This window comes from Pituophis catenifer, unplaced genomic scaffold (assembly GCF_029215685.1).
Source record: "Pituophis catenifer annectens isolate HBS135680 unplaced genomic scaffold, rPitCat1.0.hap2 SCAF_2, whole genome shotgun sequence".
Lineage (NCBI taxonomy): Eukaryota > Metazoa > Chordata > Lepidosauria > Squamata > Colubridae > Pituophis > Pituophis catenifer.
In genome coordinates, this window is record NW_027256882.1 from 187,017,281 (window position 1) to 187,038,295 (window position 21,015).

At 44.6% G+C, this 21,015-nt stretch overlaps 1 protein-coding gene across 1 annotated transcript in view; it reads right to left on the reverse strand.

Annotated features, from left to right (window-relative positions):
- Positions 1-3,666: 3,666 nt before the first annotated feature.
- The window catches only part of MFAP5 (microfibril associated protein 5), a 63,277-nt gene continuing 45,928 nt past the window's right edge, over positions 3,667-21,015 (reverse strand). The window contains exons 7-8 of the mRNA XM_070935292.1: positions 5,321-5,394; positions 3,667-4,513 (exon numbers count right to left, since the gene is read on the reverse strand). Of these exons, the coding sequence (XP_070791393.1) occupies positions 4,395-4,513; positions 5,321-5,394 (193 nt within the window). The 3' untranslated portion in view covers positions 3,667-4,394. The remainder of the gene's footprint in view (positions 4,514-5,320; positions 5,395-21,015) is intronic.

Consider the following 21,015-nt stretch of genomic DNA (forward strand, 5'->3'; position numbering starts at 1 on the left):
GGTGGGAGGGCTCTAAAACAATTTGCTGAGATCTTGGATAGCTACTACCAATCAGAAAAAAACAGGACTGGGTAGGATGGACCAATGCCTATGCTTCAGGAGAAGGCAGTCTCGGCACTTTGAATGGAATTCCCACCTCAGGATATGGTAACTCCTGTTTATGTCTCTCCTACCACCAAAGATAATGATGAAGAGAGTAAAGAATAAGAAACACTCTACAATATCCCGTTCAGTTTGTTTAAAACAATTGTCCATTTCCAGCCATACTGCATTAGTTATACAGACCTACTGCCAAGGAAGTTTTAGATAAAGCTTTTATCATACCATCCTTCTATCTACTCTATAGTATTTTTCACTTAACAAAACAGTAACAGAGTAACAGAGTTAGAAGAGACCTTGGAAGTCTTCTAGTCCAACCCCTGCTCAAGCAGGAGACCCTATACCATTCCATACAAAAGGCTGTCCAGTCTCTTCTTAAAAGCCTCCAGTGATGGAGCACCCACAATTTCTGAAGGCAAGCACTTCCACTGGTTAATTGGTCTCACTGTTAGGAAATTCCTTCTTAATTCTAGGTTTCTTCTCTCCTTAATTAGTCTCCATCCATTATTTCTTGTCTTGCCTTCTGATGCTTTGGAGAATAAGTTGACCCTATCTTCCTTGTGGCAGTCCCTCAAATATTAGAACACTGATATCATGTTACCTTTAGTCCTTGTTTTCAGTAGACTAGACAATTCCTGCAACTGTCCTCCATATATTTTAGCCTCAGCCCCCCCCCATCTTTGTTGCTCTTCTTTGTACTCTTTCCAAAGTCTCTACATCTTTTTTTATCATATGGTGACCAAAACTGGATGCAGTACCCTAAGTGTGGTTTACTAAGACTTTATAAAGCGATACTAATACTATTATATCAAGAGAGTAAAGAATTGAAATGGAAATGGGCTGGTCACATAGCAAGATGAACTGATGGCAGATGGACCAAAGCAGTCATAGAATGAATCCCATTTGATAAAAAGCATCCATGAAAGAAACCTAAAAGATGGATTGATGACATCAAGGAAGTATTGTGGGCTCAATTGGCAAAAGAAAGCTCATGACCGCATAGGTTAGATACTGTACATGCAGAAGAGGCCATCATGCTGCAGTGGACAGATAATGGCTAAAATGATGATGATGACTATTACTTCACATAATCTTGATTCTATCCTTCTGATAATGCAACCTAGGATTGTGTTGGCTTTTTTGGCTGCTGCCACATACTGCTGGCATGTACCTACTAGATAATATGTTGTCTAGTACGACTCCAACATCCCTCTCCCAGTTACTGCTATTTAGCCAGGTTTCACCCAGTGGTGGGTTCCAACCGGTGTTATCACCAGTTCTTTTGGTGCACATGCTTTGCAAGGCCTCTATGCAGTCCGGTTTTGGCTGGCAGAGTGCTGCAGGAGGCCAGGGAGGCCAAAAATGGGGCATGGGAGCAGGGCGCATGTGGCCCAGTTTTGGCTGGCAGAGTGCTGCAGGAGGCTGAGGAGGCTGAAAATGGGGCATGGGGGGACGACGCATGTGGGCTGTTTTGGTCAGCAGAGGCACTGCAGGTTGGTCCTTTAATATTTCCCCATGGGGAAATAATATTAATATTTAATATTGGCCCCATGGGCTGGGTTTAAGATATATAAGGAAACCATTTTGTTATGTTATGCATTTGATGAGTGAGTAAATACAAGGAGCAAACAGGAGTTTAATAAAAAAGTTCTTTCCTTTTTTTTCAAAGCTGATCAGATTTTATACAAAATGTTGTATCCTGTTCTGAGCACTATGTCTTAGGAAAGACAGTCACACTGACATATAGCAAGTCTAGAAGAGAACAGTCAGGTAAAGTTTACAAGAAATAGTTGAAAGTGCTTGATATATTTCATTTGGAGAAGATTAGACAGACATGGTAGCTGTTCATATATCTGAAGGACCGCTATTATGTAGAACCTTTTCAAAGTTATTCCAGAATACAGAACTAAAAATACTTAGATAAATGAAGTAGCTTTTGATTGGATTTCAAGACAAAATACCCCTAACAGTGAGTAGAGCAAATGGCCTCAGGAAATAATAAATTCTTAAATTAAACCAAATAATAACCAAATTTATTTGGCAGGGGAAGAAGCCAGGATTAAAAGAAAGATGATGCAGGAGATAAAAGAAAGAGGAGGCCTGGGCTTACCATGTTGGGAGAATTACTACTCAGCAGCCCTGTTAGTATGGGTAAAAGAATGGATTACCTTGGGTAACAATCGTCTTCTTAAAATAGAAGGGCTGGCATATGGCACTCTGGCGAGATAGCATCCCACAAAGTAAATGGTTTACCAGACATTACATAAGAAATATTTTAATTCGAAATTGGGAAAAGGTCAGCAAACATTATATTAAAACACCGTGCTGGATATCATCGGTGGAAGTGCTGATGTACCCCAAACTCTACAATCCGACAAAGAAATTAATATATAAAGATTTACTGAATACACAGGGAAAATTAAAATCTAAACAGGAATTGAATTCTCTAAGACTACAAGTGGATTGGTGGACCTACCTACAGATTCAATCCAAATTCAAGAAAGATAGAGATGGGAAAGACATATACATGGACCTACAAGAATTAGATAAAATTTTGATGGGCCAAGAAAAAGGCATGATTTCAAAAAGTTATAGTATAGTATAGTTTATTGAATAGCCCGAAGGCCTTTTCAAACAAAACAGAAAAGAAAAAGGGAAAAAGATAAAACAGTTACAAAAATAGCAATCTAAAAATATATGATACATGACATTAAAATTTTACAATATCAAATTTCAATAGCTAAGTTGCCAAGACTAGATAACCCAAATAGGATAGCTCCTCTCTAACTGAGCTCATCTTCCTTACAATCGATAAAATTCAAAAAGTTATAAACTGTTAATGAGATTAGAGATAGGTGATGAGATAATCAAAGATACAATGATCGCCTGGGGGAAAAACTTCGGTTACTCAATCCACCTAGACAAATGGCAAGGGATTTGGTGGGAGAATATGAAGTCAGTAGTATCCACGGCATACAAAGAGAACATTTATAAGATGATATATAGGAGACACCTTCCCCCTGATAGATTGGCTAAAATGTTCAATGGACAATCTGCTGAATGTTGGAAGTGCGGGCTGGAGCGAGGCACTACTATCATCAATGGTGGACATGCCCGGAAGCAGTTAAGTTTTGGAGGAAAATAAAAAAATGGCTTAATGAGATTTTAAATCAAAAGATTGATTGGGCACCAGAGACATGCTTGCTTGGCTCCAAACCAGATAATATTAAAAAAGACTTATGGTATTTGGCCCTACACATTATCACAGCGGTGAGATTGATATATGCGCAACTTTGGAAAAACAAAAATATCCCATCAGAGGAAGCAATTATAAAAAAGATTTTGGACTGTGCAGAAGCAGATAAACTGACTAAAAAATTAAAAGATAAAGATCAAACACAAACATGTTTATCCTGGGAAAAATTATATACTTGGCTAGCGAAGAGAAAATCATAACCCAATCGAAAAGAGGAAAAGTATTTATTGAGAAACCTATAATATACAAATAAAGTGAGGTCGGATAGACCTAATTGATATATAAAGAGATATAAGTTGTTCTATCTCCCTTGGAATATAATGTAGATATAGCGTATCGATGTTTGTTATTTGTTATGTTGTCTTGTATGTTATTTATATAGTGTGTGTCGTTTTCTGTTTTTTAATGAAAAATGTAAATAAAGATTATTTAAAAAAAAGGAAATAGTAAATTCTTCTTAATGGAAGTGTTTAAACAGACACTGGGACACCAGGGATGCTGGTGGACACCTATAATGAACAAGAATGGACTAGATGGTCTATATGGATCCTTACTTTCTATGATTTTATAGTTTCAGCATCTCCTCCTCTTCAAGTAGGTGCATAAGACATACAAGTGGTGAGTTCAATATATGGTTATTTTCCTCTAATTTTGCAGAGAAACAATCAAACCCTATGAAGAATAGACTATAAGTGCAGCATCCATACAAATTATATTAATTATGTGCAAGCAATTTTCTGTAGAGAAGCTGGCTCTAAACTGGGTGGGAAGTCACTGAGAAAACAAGTATTTTTTATGTGTATTTTAAGGTGGGTTTTGGGTAGGACTTATATAAGGAGTCCAAGGTTAAAATAACCCAAAAGCAGATGCACAGGAGGGTCTAAGTACTAACATCTCAAAGATGACCTATTGATATGAAAGGCCCCTGTGCTAGTGAAGCATCCTTTGAGACAGGAATTGTGTGTGAAAAAGTAAATCTGGAATTCCAGTATGATCTCAGTTCCTCTTTGTTTTTCTCATTCCTACAACTTCCTGATCACTAAGAATCAAGTGTGTTCTGAGATTGGCCCTTTGCTTGTTGACAGGATGGTCCTCGAGGTTCATCAGAGCGGCGGAGGCGGCGTGGTGGCAGGCCAGCCAGCTGGCGGCAAATCTCCTCTAGAAACAGGCCAGAGAAAGAAAGAACTAATCATTTGACACATACAGCTTCATTTGCAAGAATCATTTTATGGATCCATAGCATTAAAATCATGACTAAATATGAATTGGGGAGGGCACCCAGTTCAGTTTCTAATTATTATTACATATATTTTAAGGATGGTTTTCAATCTATGACTTTCACAGTCGGTGATATTTCATTTCCATAAAAGTCACCCAGGTTTCGGGAAAGCAAATATAAAAATATTATTTTAAACATTTTTTTCTATATGTGTTTTAAGCATCCTTAATTTTCTTTCTAGTCATTAAGGAATATCACAATATTCAGAGCAGTTTGAAAATCTTCAAGCAAATCTAATGTTTTTCTTTGCTGAACACTGTTCCATTTTATTTATTTTTATATCTGTTTAGGAGTGTAGTAGAGTTCAAATACACCTAGGATCACTGTGACACAATTGGACACAATCCAGATACTTGTTTTGGAAACAGTGTATTACCTAATAATCACCTAAACAAATCCTGGCTCTTCCTTCTCTCCCCAACACCCCCCGCCCCCGCTTCCTGTTCCTATTCTGCACATTTAGCATTTCTGCACCTTCTCCCATTTGTTAGCAGGCTTCTTAAATTGTCTTGCTGACAATTGAATGTTACTAGAACTATATAACCATACAGTTCTGATACTAATGACTTTTCCTTCTTTAAAAGAGATGCAATTATTTATTTCTATGCATTTGTCTAATATCGGAATTTTTGATAAAAAAAATGATAAAAAATGATAATTTTAATTTGATAAAAAATGTCACTTACCTTGCATGGCTTCATCTTCTTTGCAAACAATGCGAGAGCAGATCTCCTTGTTTATTATGTATGCCCGACGGACACTGCCACCAGCAATGCAGAGGACAAAAAGGACAGACAACAGAAACAAAAAATCCCTGAGAACCCAGCATTTAAATAGCAAACTATTATGAATACCTACTGTAATTGCTAATATAAGAACCTATTTTACCTGACACACAACTATGCACAACTAACCCAAACACTCCACTTTTTCAAGAAAATCAGCTAAAGTGTATCTTTTGGAGTGGGAAAGCAATATAAAGAGAAGGGATAATTATGCCTTTGCTTAATCACACCATCTTATACTAGCTGTTTTCCTTCTATGAATATCCAAGCTTGCAGATTCAAGACTCTTCTGCAGAGTAAAGTGTTTTCTAGCTGATGAAAACTATCAAAAAAACAAACCAAACATAGATTTTCCTTTCTGAAAATGCCAAATACTTCTGTGTTTTCCAAAAGCCAGTGTTTGCAGCTGGAGTGCGTTATCCTAATTTCCTGCATAAATTGCACTAAATAAAGGGGCTGTTACATTCCTTTGGCTTGGCCATCTTCCTCAATGTCACTGATCACTGGGAAAACCACTCATTAATTGCAGCATTACATGGGGTGGAGTGGCATGATGGGATGGTGGTGATTGACCTTTTCTTACTGCATCCCTCCTCCTTTGCACTGATGCCAACCAGCTTTAGCAAGGCTTCTTTTGAACATGGGTTAGCTCTATTCAAGAAACAAATTCCCCATCAACTAGAGCTAAATAACAGCCAACTGGTATTTGAGGGGTGGTGGTGGGTGTTCAGTGAAGTGCCGGAGAGCCAGCTGTCTTTTTCCTTTTTCAAAGCCACGTCTCTAAACTGATATGTTCTGAGACACAAAGGGGGAAGAGTTTAGTGCAGGGGTGTCAAACTGAATTTCTTCAAGAGCCAGATCAGCATTATAGTTCTCCTCTGTGGTCCTGCGGGGTGGGGTGGGGAGTGGGGAGTGGGGGTGGGGAGAGACTGGATGGACACCTCCTGCAGCACCCTGCTGGCCAAAACGGGGCACAGGGGGACTGCATGTGGCCCCTTCCACCCCATTTTCAGCCTGAACAGCCTCTTGCAGCACTTGACTGCCAAAACAGGGCACGGGGGACCCAAGCGCTTCCCCCGTGCCTTGCTTTCACCCTCCATGGCCTCCTGCAGCACTCTGTCAGCCAAAAATGGGCTGTGCAGAGGCCTCCCGCGGCCCCCACATGGCCTGTTTTCAGCCTTCATGGCTTCCTGAAGCACTCTGCTGGCCAAAAACAGGCCACACAGGGGAACATGTGTTCTCAGGTGGCAGAAGGCTGTCATGCATTCTTTAGCCCTCCCTGCTCCCAAGGAATTTACTAACTCTCCTCCCATTTCTGTTTGGCAAACTGTGAGCCGAAATGAGGTGCAGGCAATGATGAAATGTGTCAGCTTTGACGCATGCTCACTGATCACATAAATGGAGTGCACACATATGCACTTTTTTGGCCAGCAGAGTGCTGCAGGAGGCTGGGGAGGCCGAAAACAGGCCATGGGAGGGGGGGTGCATGTGGGTCATGGGTCATGGGGGGAGGGGCAGAGGCACCACAGGCCGGTCCTCTGATATTTCCAGGCAGGCCTTGAGTTTGACAACTGGTTTAGTGGAATAGCTGGACTCATCTACTGCAATAACGAGAATGGACTTGAAGGATAGTGCATGGGTACCAAAGGGAAGGGGTATGCCTTCATCAGTGATCAGTGAGATCTAGGCCAGGGTCCCCAAACCCTGAGCCATGGCCTACTACTGCGCCTTGAGATGTATGGAACCAGGCTGCACAAGTGGCAGGCAAGCTCACATCTGCATCCACTTGCATGAGCAGTTGGCAAGTGTATATGTGTGCACTTCATTTGTGTGAGCAGGGGGCATGTGTCAAAGCAGCCAGTAATAGAGTACCTCCAAGACTTCCACAGCCTAGCTAGCCACTTGAGGGACTGGTCTGAGCATATGACCAGCCGCCCTGAGTCTTCGGAGAGGGGCAGCATATAAATTGAATTAATTAAATTGAATTAATTAAATATGCTGATTTCCTACTTCCAAGAAGGGCTGAACTGAGAGCTGTACCAAAACTGCATACCCTGAGGAGTGCTGCACAACCTACAAGTGTGGTTCCAAATGGCCAGTGAAGTGGACATCAACCTGATGGAGTTCTGAGAGCATGCCACACTGGAGAGTTGACCCTGTAGAACACCCAAATGATGGCTGGGTCCCAACTCCATGAGCTGGGACAAGGAAAAGTAGCGAATGCAAAGAAAGCCACTAATTGGTAAGAGCTAGGGAGAGTGCAGAGAGTTGGCCACATGCCTGCGGTTAGAAAAGTGAAAGCAGAAATCATGAATATACCAAGAGGAGACAATGGGTTAGAGCCACTAATTCCAGCAGATTATCGTGACCTAGCTGAGGTTTTTAGTGAAAAGGAATCAGACATGCTCCTACCTCACCGAACCATTGATTGTGTGATAGAAATTATGCCAGGAGCCAACCTAACCAAGCCAAAAATGTACTCTATGGTCCTCAGAGAGATGGATGAGCTCTAAGAATTCATCAACAAGAATTTCATCTAGCCCAGTGATGGCTAACCTTTTTACCATTGCGTGCCAGGAGAGGGGGGGCGGGAGATGCATGCACATGCATGCGTGCACAACCCCCTCCCCCCCGCTCTTGGCACATGATGGCCTGGTAGGCCCCTTTTTCTTTCTTACCTGGTTACAGATCCTCTCTGTGTATCTGGGAAGGACGAAAACAGCCTTTCCCACTCCCTTGGAGGCCCTACGGAGGCTGAAAGGGCCCATTTCCCAACTCTCGGTGGGACAGGAAGTGACATTTTTTGTTGTCCCCAGCCTCCAGAACCTCTCTAGGAGCATCTCTAGGAGTCTCTGGAGGCTGGGGACAGGAAAAAACATGGGAAAGGCTGTTTTCGCCCTTCCCAGATACACAGAGAGGATCTGGAGCCAGGTAAGAAAGAAAAATGGGCCTTCCCCACCCCACCCCCCAGGCCCTCCAGAGGCAGGAAACAGCCTGTTTCCCTACTTCTGGTGGGCCCAGAAGGCCCAAAAATCAGCTGGCCAGCGCACGCATGCGCCCCAGAGCTGAGCTGGCATGCCCACTAATATGGCTCCACGTGCCATAGGTTCGCCATCATAGATCTAGCCAATGAAATAATAATGACAGCCCCAGTGCTTTTAAAGAAAAGAAAGAAAATTTCTTTAGGTAAAATGTAGATTACAGGGGGCTAAACTGCATATGTGTAGAAAACATGTACACCCTCCCCCTGATGAGGGATATGCTGGGCTATTTGGCAAGAGGAAAAATCTTCACCAAACTAGACTTGAGTTTGTACTTGAGGCGTACTACTGAGTGAGGATTAAGGAAGGGGATGAATGGAAAACAGTGTTCATTTGTCCTCTAGGCTGCTACCAGTTCTGAGTAAGTCACCCTGTGAACCTGGTGATCATCCCTATAGAATTGGCAGTACACTCCTCGGGGCATAAGGGAAGCCAGTTGCTGGTTTGGACTCGGGTTGCACTAGATGCTTGGTCAACCCTGCATTAGTCAAAAAGTTAGGCCTGCAGCTCAGAGAACTCAAAGTGCCGGTGGCCTTTTGCCAATTGGATGGGTCAGTAGTGGGGGGGGGGCAATGTTTGTTACTGAATCCATGGAGATGAGAATTGGGGCCCATACAGAAACCCTAAGCTTTATTGTGGCACCAGGCACGGAGCAGGCCCTAGTACTGGGTCTAGCATGGCTCTTAAAATAGAATCCTTATGTGAATGGGAGGAGGAGTTGGTTAAAGATCAGGTGGAAAGTGCCTGGGCTGAACCCAAGCAGATGCTATCAGCACCACTAGGAGAGAAAGCAAAGAAAGAGATGGGGCAGCCACACAAGAATGCTCTAAGGGTGACCCCTGAATACCCAAGGAGTACTGGGACTTACAGGATGTTTTTAGCATAAGGGGCCCAGATGCACTCCCCACTCATTGCCCCATGGACTATTCCATAGAAATCCTAGCAATAACTAAGCTTCCCAAGCCGAGACTGTGTTCAATGACCCCGAGAGAGCTCAAGGACCTCTGGTCATTCATAGACAATAACTTAAAGCATGGGTTCACACAACCAGCCAGACCCTGGTACTTTTCAGGGAAAAGAAAGATGAGACCCTATTGCAAGCTTACCACAGTTGGTAAACGTGGAAAACATTTACCCACTATCCTCACGAAGGACATGTTGGCCCCCCTGGCCAAGGGGACTTACTAAACTGGACTATGAGAAGTATATTATCAAGTCTGAATCAAGGAGGGGGATGAGCCATCTTTATGCAGCTAATTAATGAAGTGCTGCATAAGCACTTGTATAAAGGGGTCCTAGTTTATGGATGACATTAATTTACAGCAAAACCATGGCTGAACATGTGAAATTGGTCACAGCCATGCTAAAGAAACTTAAAGCAGCTCACCTGTATGCTAAACTGTCTAAGTATGAGTTCCACCAGAGTAAATTTGACTACTTGTAATACTGCATTTTCCATGATGGGATAGAGATGGATCTTGAAAAAGTGCAGGCAGTCCTGGCCTGGGTTCCTCCCTGTACAAGGAAGCAACTTCAAAGCTTCCTGGGATTTGCCTACTTTTACTGTTAATTTATCCCATCATTTGCACAAATAGCATTGCCCACCACTAATCTCTTAAAAACCAAAGGTGAAGGGAAACCCAAACCTAGCCAGCCCCATAGCCAAAGTGGTCTATGGAATGTCAACTCAAATACTTGTTCATGGTGGAGCCAGACTTAAAGCACCCTGATCTGAACATCCCTTTTGTTATTCAGGCATATGCTAGTGGTGAAGTGGTAGGAGCTATGTTGCTACAAAAGAATGAGCAGCCATGTGCATACACCTCCAAAAACTCCCTGAGACCAAATGCAGATGGGCAGTGTGGGAGAAGATGTACATGGTATGCTGGGCACTCCTCACCTGGAGGAACTTCCTAGAAGCAAATAAGGCCCCCTTCAAGGTATGGACAGACCACAAAAAATTGGAGGCCCTAAAAACCTCCAGGAGGTTGTCCCCCAAGCAAAGGTTCAATATTTCAACCAGTTCAATTTTACATTGCAATATCTCCCAGGAGGGAAGAACTTTGTAGCCAATCCTGTTGTGGCCCAGGCCCACGTAGTTGATATTAAATGCAAAACAGTTCCAAAAAACAAACAGATTTTATTTAAACAGCTGAGAATTAACTCATTCTCAGTTTATTCTAAATGAAATGAAAGCAAAGTCCTTAAAACACCAGTCCAAATCCTCTTTCTAGACTACCGCAATACAATAGCTCTGTTGTGATTTGCCAGCAGCCTGTGGAGCTGGCAGTGGAGTCAGACAGCGATGAGGCTGAGGAAGAACAGGGGCCAGTCCTGGAGGCTGGGGGAGGCCCGGATGAGGGCTCTGCGTCGGAGGCAGAGATGGGGCCAGGGCCATTGGGAAGTGATGTGCGGACTCTGGAGCCTCCAGAGGCTGACAGTAGAGAGGCAGAGGAACAGGATGAGCCTGTTTCTAGTGCACGTATGAGAAGAGCTGCCAGAAGGCAAGAGCAGCTACAGCAAAGAGGATGACTTGGGAGTAGGGCCAAGATATGACTAGGGCCAAGCCTTCCATAAGGCTTAATAGACCAGCAACGGCTCTTGGGCTCTTTGTCAGAAAATAACGTTGATAGACTTGTTCTTGTCTTTCTGCACTTATCTCTGGTTGGCGTCTTCTGCTTCTGAACTTTTGCCAAGAGAAGCCTTTGGCAGTTTGCCTAATTATACCAAGATTAGACTGAGGATTAGACTGAAGAATTTGTATTATGAAGAGTTTGTTTTAATTTAGTTTGGACTACGCTGAGAATGAATTAATTCTCAGCTGCTCTAATAAAGTCTGTTTGTTTGGAACTGTTGTGTCCACTTGGGCCTGGGTCACAACAGTTTGTTTTCCATCAAAAACTCTACCATCAAGCAGCGATGTTAACTTGAGTAAAAGAATGGATTTTATTGAGAAATGTAAGATTATTGACTTTGGAAGGACATGATTTGCAATTAGGTTGGCACGCTTTTCAATGGTACGGGAAAACCAGGATACATGGATACTTCCAGAGACATTGTGTAAGGAATGGTTTGTTAACAGTATGGGAAAGAGTGAAAGAAAAACATTATATGGAAATATCAATGTGGCTTTCAACAATAGAAATGTTGACACATCCAGATATGATTAATATGGAAAATATTGTGAGATATAAGGATATTTTATTCTATTGACCCTCTGTCATGGACCGATCATTCCCTCCTTAGACTCGACTTTTCCTCCGCCACCCCCCGTCGCAGGGGTGTGGAACCAGTAAGATGGTTCCGCCCCAGGCGCCTGATGGAACCCGAAAGTTTCCTGATGGAGCTTGGGTCATTTCCCGCCTCCTTAGCCCACGATTCATCTGAGACCCTTGTCGCGGCCTGGGAACAGGCTGCGGTGGGGGCCTTGGATCGAATCGCGCCTTTGCGGCCTCTGATCCGATGCAGATCCCGGGCGGCTCCTTGGTTTACCGCAGAGCTCAGGGAAATGAAGCGTCGGAAAAGACGCCTGGAGGGTGGTTGGAGATCCTCCCGATCCGAGTCCGACCGAACACAACTAAGAACCCATATTAGGTCTTATCTTGTGGCGATGGAAGTAGCGAAACGTAACTATTTCGCCATTCTCATTGCATCTGCAGAAAATCGCCCAGCAGCCCTGTTTAGAGTGACCCACTCCCTCCTTAATCAGGGAGCGAGGGTGGACCCCTTACAGGGCCGTGCTGAGGACTTTGCACAGTTTCTGCAAGATAAAATCACTCAGATTCGGACCGGGTTGGACTCCGACTGGACAGAGTCCGTTGAGGTGACAGGGCCTAGTCTCGGTGGAGACATCTGGGTTGAGTTTGAGCCTGTTTCATTGGATGACGTGGACAGGATTATGGGTAGGTTGGGGTCTTCCACATGTTTACTGGACCCTTGTCCCTCATGGCTTGTTTCGGCAGCCAGGGAGGTGACTGGAGACTGGATCCAGGCTATTGTCAACGCTTCACTAAAGGAAGGGGTCTTTCCCGCTGCGCTTAAAGAGGCGGTGGTTCGACCCCTCCTTAAGAAGCCTAACCTGGATCCTGACGTACTTAACAACTACCGTCCAGTCTCCAACCTTCGCTTTTTAGCGAAGGTTGTTGAGTCCGTGGTGGCACAGCAATTCCCTCAATTCCTGGAGGAAACTGACTACCTGGATCCTTACCAATCTGGTTTCAGGCATGGCCACAGCACGGAAACGGCATTGGTCGCCCTAGTAAATGATCTCTGGCGGGCCAGGGATGGGGGTTGCTCCTCCATCCTGGTCCTTCTTGACCTCTCAGCGGCATTCGATACCATCGACCATGGTATCCTGCTGCAGCGGCTCAGGGGGATAGGGTTAGGAGGCACTGTTTTACAGTGGTTCTCCTCCTATCTCTCGGGCCGTCTGCAGTCTGTTTGGGCAGGGGGTCAGGGATCCTCCCAGAGGCCTCTCACTTGTGGGGTGCCTCAGGGCTCGGTTCTCTCCCCTCTGCTCTTTAATATCTATATGAAACCGCTGGGTGAGATCATCCGTGGTTTTGGGGTGAGGTATCATCAATATGCTGATGATACCCAGCTTTACATCTCCACCCCTGACCACCCTAGGGATGCCCTTTCCGTGATGTCCCACTGCCTGGAAGCGGTGCGGGTTTGGATGGGGAGGAACAGGCTTAGACTCAACCCTTCCAAGACTGAGTGGCTGTGGATGCCGGCATCCCGGGATCTGGAGGTTCCATCCTTAATGATCGGAGGTGAAATCCTTGCTCCCTCCGACAGGGTCCGCAACTTGGGTGTCCTCCTGGATTCTCGGCTGTCTTTAGATGACCATCTAACGGCCGTAACCAGGGGGGCCTTCGCACAGGTCCGTCTTGTGTGCCAGTTGCGCCCGTTCCTAGACCGGGATGCCCTCGCCACGGTCACTCACGCCCTTGTTACCTCTAGGTTGGACTACTGTAACACCCTCTACATGGGGCTGCCCTTGGGATGTGTCCGGAGGCTTCAGCTAGTCCAAAATGCAGCCGCGCGGGTAGTTACGGGGGCGTCTAGATACTCCCGTGTAACACCTCTCCTGCGTGAGCTGCACTGGCTACCGGTGGCACTCCGGATACGTTTCAAGGTGCTGGTGCTCACCTATAAAGCCCTTCATGGCTTAGGCCCGGGGTACTTGCAGGACCATCTCCAGCCGTTCTCCCATCGTCCTGTGCGCTCTCACAGAGTCGGCCTCCTCAGGGTGCCGTCGGCCAAACAATGTCGGCTGACGACCCCCAGGGGGAGGGCGTTCTCTGTGGGAGCCCCGACCCTCTGGAATGGATTGCCCACTGAGCTCAGGACAGCCCCCGACCTTCTTTCCTTCCGTCGCGAGCTGAAGACGTGGCTCTTCCGCCAATTAAACTGATCCGTTTGGGGGTACACTGGTATAATTTTAAATCGTTTTTAATTGGTTACTGATTTTAATTTGGTATTGTATTGTGACTTGTATTGAAGTTGTCATTTTGTAAGCCGCCTTGAGTCCCTAGGGAGAAAGGCGGCATATAAATCGCAATAAATAAATAAATAAATAAATAAATAAATAAATAAATAAATTTTAACAGAAAAGGGAGAACTAAAACAGAAACAAGAACTAGAAAAACAAGGGATTGAGACAAACTGGTATACACGATTTCAAATACAATCAAGATACAATAAAGACTTGAAACAGTATGGTTTTAATTTTGGAAAATCAGATCGGGATGAAATAATGACTGGAACAGATGAAAAATAATTAAGAAATTGTATAATTACTTATTGCAAATTAGATTAGAAGACGAAAAAGTAAAAGAGACAATGATAATATGGGCAAAAAAATTTGGTTATACAATAGAATTAGAGAGATGGCAACAACTATGGGACAGGAATTATAAATTAACAATGGCAACTGCATATAAAGAAAACTTATATAAAATGTTTTATAGATGGCATATGTCACCAGAAAGGTTAGCAAAAATGTTTAAGGATAAATCAGCTAAATGTTGGAAATGTTTGCACTTGCCAGGATCATATGTGGTGGTCATGTACCGAAGCAAAACATTATTGGATTAGAACACAGACAAGATTAGAGGAAATGATACACCAGCGTATAGAATTAAAACCAGAGATTTTTCTATTGGGTATTTTACCAGAGAGATATAGTAAAGAAGAGCTAGTAAAGAACACATAATAACAGCAGCAAGAATTGTGTTTGCACAAAATTGGAAGGTAGAAAAAATCCCATCAGAAGGTGAAGTAATAAAGAAGATTTTAGATTGCCCAAAAATGAACAGATTAACATTAAGAATAAAAGATAAAGAGGAATCGGTGCATTTCAAGACATGGGGATGATTTTATGTATTGTTAGAAAAGAAATATGAATAAAAGATGACAGATTAATAAATTAGACAATGTGATGGCAAATGAGAGAGAAGACAAAAAGAGAAACTCAGATGACACATGTGTAAATGGAAAAGGGGGATGGGGGGGAAAGGAAAAATGTTACTACATAAATGTACAACCATTATGATATATGTGTAATTGGTAAAATAGAAAAGAAATTGAAAAGAAAGTATATATTAATAGAAAATTCTATATATTAATAGAAAATTCCCAATAAGGGAAATATTGGACAACAAAAGAGACAGAATGGAAAGAGGAGCAGAGGGTAAGATAGGAGGGGAGAAGGAGAGAGGAACAGAAGAAAGGGAAAAGGAGGGGAAGAAAGGGAGGGGAAAAGAGTAGGAGAGAAAGTTAGAAAGGAGGGAAAGAAGGGGGAAGGGGGAAAAGGAAGGGGAAGGAGAGAAGAGGAAGGAGAGGAGGTAAGAAGAAAGTAGAAAACGATAGAAGAAGGCAGGGAAGGGAAAGAGAGAAAGATTGTTGTAAAATAAGGGAGAAGAAAGGGTAGAAAAGCAACCCTGAATATAATTTAAAAAAAAAAATTCTTTAGAAAATATATGTATATGTGGGATTAATTATAGATAAGAGAATGTACATTTACAATATATTTATAAGAAATAAAATAAAAAACTTTTTTCAAAAAAAAAAAAGGAGGATCACTCCTCGGCCCCAGCCATGCGTTTTCAAGGCCAGGCTATTGCAATAGCTTTTCACTCCAAGCAGCCCGGGCTTGAAAATGCATGGCTGGGATGGAGGATAGATCCTCCTTAACAAGCTCAAACTGCTCCAAGCCTGGGTTCCTCGTCGACACTGAAAATACTGGCATTCAACCTGGCTGTTTCTCTGTGCCTGGTTTTCTGGATGGGTGCTGCAAAAGATGCTCCCCCAAAAAGAGAGCGGTGGAGAGAAGAAGCAGCTGCTGATCACATGGAGCGTTGTTCTCTGGCAACTTGTTTTCTCTCCACAGCTCTCTTGCTGGGAGAGCGAGAGAGTCTTTCGCAGCACAGCGCTTTGGGTCCTGTAAGTGTAAGTCCCATCCAGAAAGCTAGGCAGAGAGAAACAGGTTGAATCCTGTTTCTCTTTGGTGCAGTGCTTTCTGGACTTACCAGGACTCAAAGAGCAGTGCTGTGAAAGACTCTCTCTCCCTCCCAGCAAGAGAGCAGGAGAGAGAAAACAGGTCGCTAGAGAACACATGGAGGACTCCGTCATGTGCTCTCCAGTTCAGTGGCTGCTGCTTCTCTCTCCTGTTAAGGATGTTCAAGGATCATGCCCAATAACTCCATCATGCAAGTGTTTTTAAATCAGTAGTCTTTATTTACAAGTCATCTTATCATTGCAGGTACAGATCTGGAACTGAGCCAGGACCGCATGGCTGGACCTTAAGTACCCCTGGGGCGTGGCTAAGGTAAGGAGGGGTCATTGGGTTAGGGTGGACCTTGGGGGTTGGCCTGTCCAGCCCCCCTGCCTCTAGCCCTGGATCTGAGGCAAGGCATTTATTCCTGACAAAACCCCCTCTAAATGCCTGGCCGAGGTGCCCTTGGATTGTGTGTACCTGGAATGTTGTTCTTGAGAGGACACCCAATTTGGATGTCAGATATGTATGCTGTCTGTTCTTCTGTATCACAGTGTATAACCTTTATGAATCCTATGCTTGAGAACTGTCTAACGTGTTTACATTTTATGTCGATATGTCTCGACCTCTGACCAACTGCTTCAGCTTTTGATATTTCCACAGCGGCTTTATTGTCCTCGTGAATGGTTATTGGGTAGTTGGGTTCTGCCCATATGTTCGTGAGCAGGTCATCAAACCAGACCAGGTTGTTGGCAGCTTTGGACAAGCATATGTATTCGGCCTCTGTTGTGGATGTAGCTACCAGGTCCTGCTTGCCTGTGTACCAATGTACTGGGCTGTTGTTGAGGAAAAATATGTAACCTGAGGTGCTCTTCCTACTTTTCACGTCCCCAGCCCAGTCAGCATCAGCGTAGCATGTGAGTGTGGGTCTTGTGGCGTTCTCGGGTTCTAGTGATAGGCAGGCGTCAGCGCTATTCTTTAGGTATCTCAATACCCTTTTGATGGCTTCCCAGTGGTATACAGTGGGGTTACCTACATGCCAAGATAGTAGGTTAACTGATAGGGCAATGTCGGGCCTTGTCCAGTTCGCAATGTATAATAGAGAACCTATGGTGGATCTGTATAATGTATTGTCCTTGAACACCTCAGCCTCATTGTACATGTCTTTTATGAAATCTGGCTGCATTGGTGTCTCACACGTTTTGGCGTTTGTCATGTTGCATTTATGTAATAATTCCAATATTTTGTCTTTCTGTGATAGTTGGAAGCCTTTGTCAGTCTTTGTGATTTGTACCCCCAAGTATTTATCCACTTTACCCAATATCTTCAGCGAGAAGTGTCTCCCCAGCTCGTTGGCGAAGTCATTGCATTTGCTAGACTGATCGCTGATGTACAGTATGTCGTCCACGTATATTAAGACATATTCGACAGAGTTGCCTACCTTCTTAGTGAAGAAGCAGTTGTCAGCAGAGGTGGCTGAGAACCCCATGGATTTCAGAGTCTTGGACAGGCACTCGTACCAGCGTTTCCCTGATTGTTTGAGTCCATACAGGCTTCTGTTCAGGACCCAGGTTTCCCCCTTCCTGGTGCTTTGGCTGGGTGGCGCTCTTACATATATCTCCTTGTCGAGCTCAGAGTGCAGGTAAGCGGTTTGTACATCGAACTGGTGTACTTCTAGGCCGAGTAGTGATGTGATTACCAGTGCACATTTCACACTTTCAGCCCTGACTGTGGGGGAATATGTTTCTGTGTAATCATCAGGGTATTTTTGGGCGAACCCTTGTGCCACCAGTCTGGCCTTGTAGAGGACTTTATTTCCTTCTAATGTTTTAATTTTGTAGACCCACCTGGTGCCTATGGGTGTTTTATATGCTGGGATTTCGGAGGGGGTGTATACATTTAGTTCCCTTAGGCTGCTCATTTCCCTCTCCATAGCTTGTTCCCACTTTGTCCTCTCTCCCTCTGGTAACTTCAGCACATCCTCATATGTGTTGGGGGTTAGTTGGTTAGTGTGGAGGGATAAAACATAGTCCTCTAATCTTTTTGGCGCTTTACCCCTGTTTGCCCTGACTGGTCTGGCAGGGGGTGTCTCGGTGTCATGAAGGTACTTAGCTTCTTTCTCTGTGAGTGAGTCCACTTTAATACAGGGGTGGTTCTCCTTCCATTCCTTCACTTGTACTTCCTGCCTCTTGGGTTGGCCCTTCTCCTGTTCTGTGGCCTTTCCTGTGCTATGCCCTGTCACCTTTTGGTTACCTCCTGGTCCATCCTTGCTAAGGGACACCTCGTTGAGGTGTATCTTGGACCAGTTGGCATTCTCGTGGAAGACAGCTGTTCGTGATACTACAAATCTGTTATTGCTGTCTATGAATCTGTATCCCTTCATCCCTGGTTTGTATCCCATGAACCTCAAACTTCTGGATACTTTGTCTCCCTTATGTCTCAATTGCCTGGGGATGTGCACGTCGGCTGTGACCCCGAATATATGTAAGTGTGACACCTGTGGTTTCTTCTGGTACATTAACTCATATGGAGTTTTATTCAGTACACTGGACCACAGCCTGTTTAACGTATAATTTGAATAGATGAGTGCCTCTGACCAGAAGTGCTGTCCTAAACCGGCATCCTCTAGTGCACACCTCATCATGGTCTGTAGGGTTCCATTTTTTCATTCTACAACGCCATTTTGGAAGGCGGAGAATGGAGATGATGTGTAATGGACTACCCCGTGTGCCTTCAGCCATCGCGAGAAATCACTTGACAAAAATTCAGACCCCCGGTCTGTCATTATTTGTCTGATCTTAGTGTTATGTTGTGTTTCCACCCTTGCATAGGATTCTTTAAATTTTTGGAATACCTCATTTTTGTGCTTCAGGGTGTATACGAAGCCATAGCGGCTGAAATCGTCCACTATGGTCAAGAAGAACCTCTTCCACCCCAGGCCACTCCAACGATGCCCTTGAAGTGATGTCTCAGTGCCTGGAGGCTGTGCGGATCTGGATGGGGAGGAACAGGCTCAAGCTCAACCCTTCCAAGACTGAGTGGCTGTGGCTCCCAGCATCCCGATATAGTCAGTTGACTCCATCACTGACTATTGGGGGCGAGTTGTTGGCCCCCACAGAGAGGGCTCGCAATCTGGGAGTCCTCCTGGATATGCAGCTGTCCTTGGAGGAACATCTGACGGCTGTAACCAGGGGGACCTTTTGTCAGGTTCGCCTGATTCGCCAGTTGCGGCCCTTTCTTGATCGGGATTCCCTATGCACAGTCACTCACACCCTCGTCACCTCTTGCCTTGACTACTGCAATGCTCTCTACATGGGGCTCCCCTTGAGGAGCACCCGGAGGCTCCAGCTGGTCCAGAATGCAGCAGCGCGGGTAGTGACGGGAGCAGCATGGCGCTCCCATGTAACACCGCTCCTGCGCGAGCTGCACTAGCTCCCGGTGGTCTTCCGGGTGCGCTTCAAGGTGCTGGTTATCACCTTCAAAGCGCTCCATGGCATAGGGCCTAGCTATCTTCGAGACCGCCTGCCATCGACCCGTGCGCTCCCACAGAGAGGGCCTCCTCGGGGTGCCATCAGCCAAACAGTGTAGGCTGGTGACCCCCAGGGGGAGGGCCTTCTCTGTGGGGGCACCTACCCTCTGGAATCAGCTCCCCCCAGAGATAAGGAGAATCCAGGACCTCAGTGCCTTCCGTCGTGCCCTTAAAACCCATTTTTTCAAGCAAGCCGGGCTGGCTTAAGAAGAAATTTTTAAATGTTTTTAAATGTTTTAAATTGTTTTAATTGGTAGTGAGTTTTAATTGGGCCAAATTTATATATCTTTTAATTGTTTTTTAATATTTGTCCTGCATGTTTTTTAATTCTGGCTGTACACCGCCCTGAGTCCTCAGGGAGAAGGGCGGTATAGAAATTCAATAATAAATAAATAAATAAATAAATAAATAAATAAATAAATAAATAAATAAATAAATTTAATGGAGGGCTTTAGTGGTGCCACTAGGTCCATGTGTATGAGTTGGAAAATTGAGTTGGTTGTGCGTACTGACTTTTTGGGCCTAGGTTTGGTTTTTAATTTGGAGCTTTTGCAAATAGAACATTCGAGATAGTTCTCACAGTTTTTTATTTTTACACCTTCGGAGCATTCCATCATTTTCTGTACCACGGGAAAACTGATATGCCCTAGTTTCCTATGTAACAGATGTGCGCAGTTGTCATGCATTAGCTTCCCTATCGCTGGCTTCCTCTCCCTGGGTGGCCCCTGCTCTCTTGGGTCGCCGGTGGTGTGTGCATGGCTGACCCCCTCTATTTCCTCATTGTTGCTCTCCTCATCTGTGTTACTTGAGTTGTTGGGTTTCGTCTTCCGATGGTTGTTTACCTTGGGTTGTGTTTCTCTGACTGGGTGGAAGAATGGCAAGTCCCCACTGATCACTGTTTTGCCTATGCTCTTACCCCCTCTAGTTATGTGTGCCTTCCCTTCCTTGAATGTCACCTCAACATTGTTGTCCTTGCTCAGTTTTAGTGTGGCAAGGATGTTATAGGGTATGTTTGGCATTAGTAGCACTCCCTGTATTGTTCCTATCCCTGGCACGCCTTTCCCTGTCACTTGCACATTGTTTTGGTTAGCCACTTTAATTATAATTTTTTCTTTTGTGAATGAGGTCAGTGAGTTCTGGTCATATGTGGTGTGGTTGGTGGCTCCCGAGTCCAGTAGCCATGTGCCTTCTTCCCTGTCCTGATCAGTGTGTTGTTCTTGGTCCCCCAGTCCATATAGTGACCCAGTCTGGCTCTCTCTGGAGCTGTCCCTGTAATTTCTCCTGTCCCTAGGCTAGGGGAGTCCCTGCGCCTGTGCCTGTCATCTGGTGAGTGTTTGTCGCTGTATCTCGCCCTTTGTTCTGGCCTGTCCCTCCGGTGTGGCCTGTCCCTGTCCCTAATGTTCCTAGGGCAGTCCCTTTTGTAGTGGTTCTTTGATCCACATATGTAGCACTCTGTGTTGTTGTGGCTCCTGCCCTGTGGTTCGATCTTTCTGCTGGGTCTCTGCTCTCTACGGCCTAGTGAGCG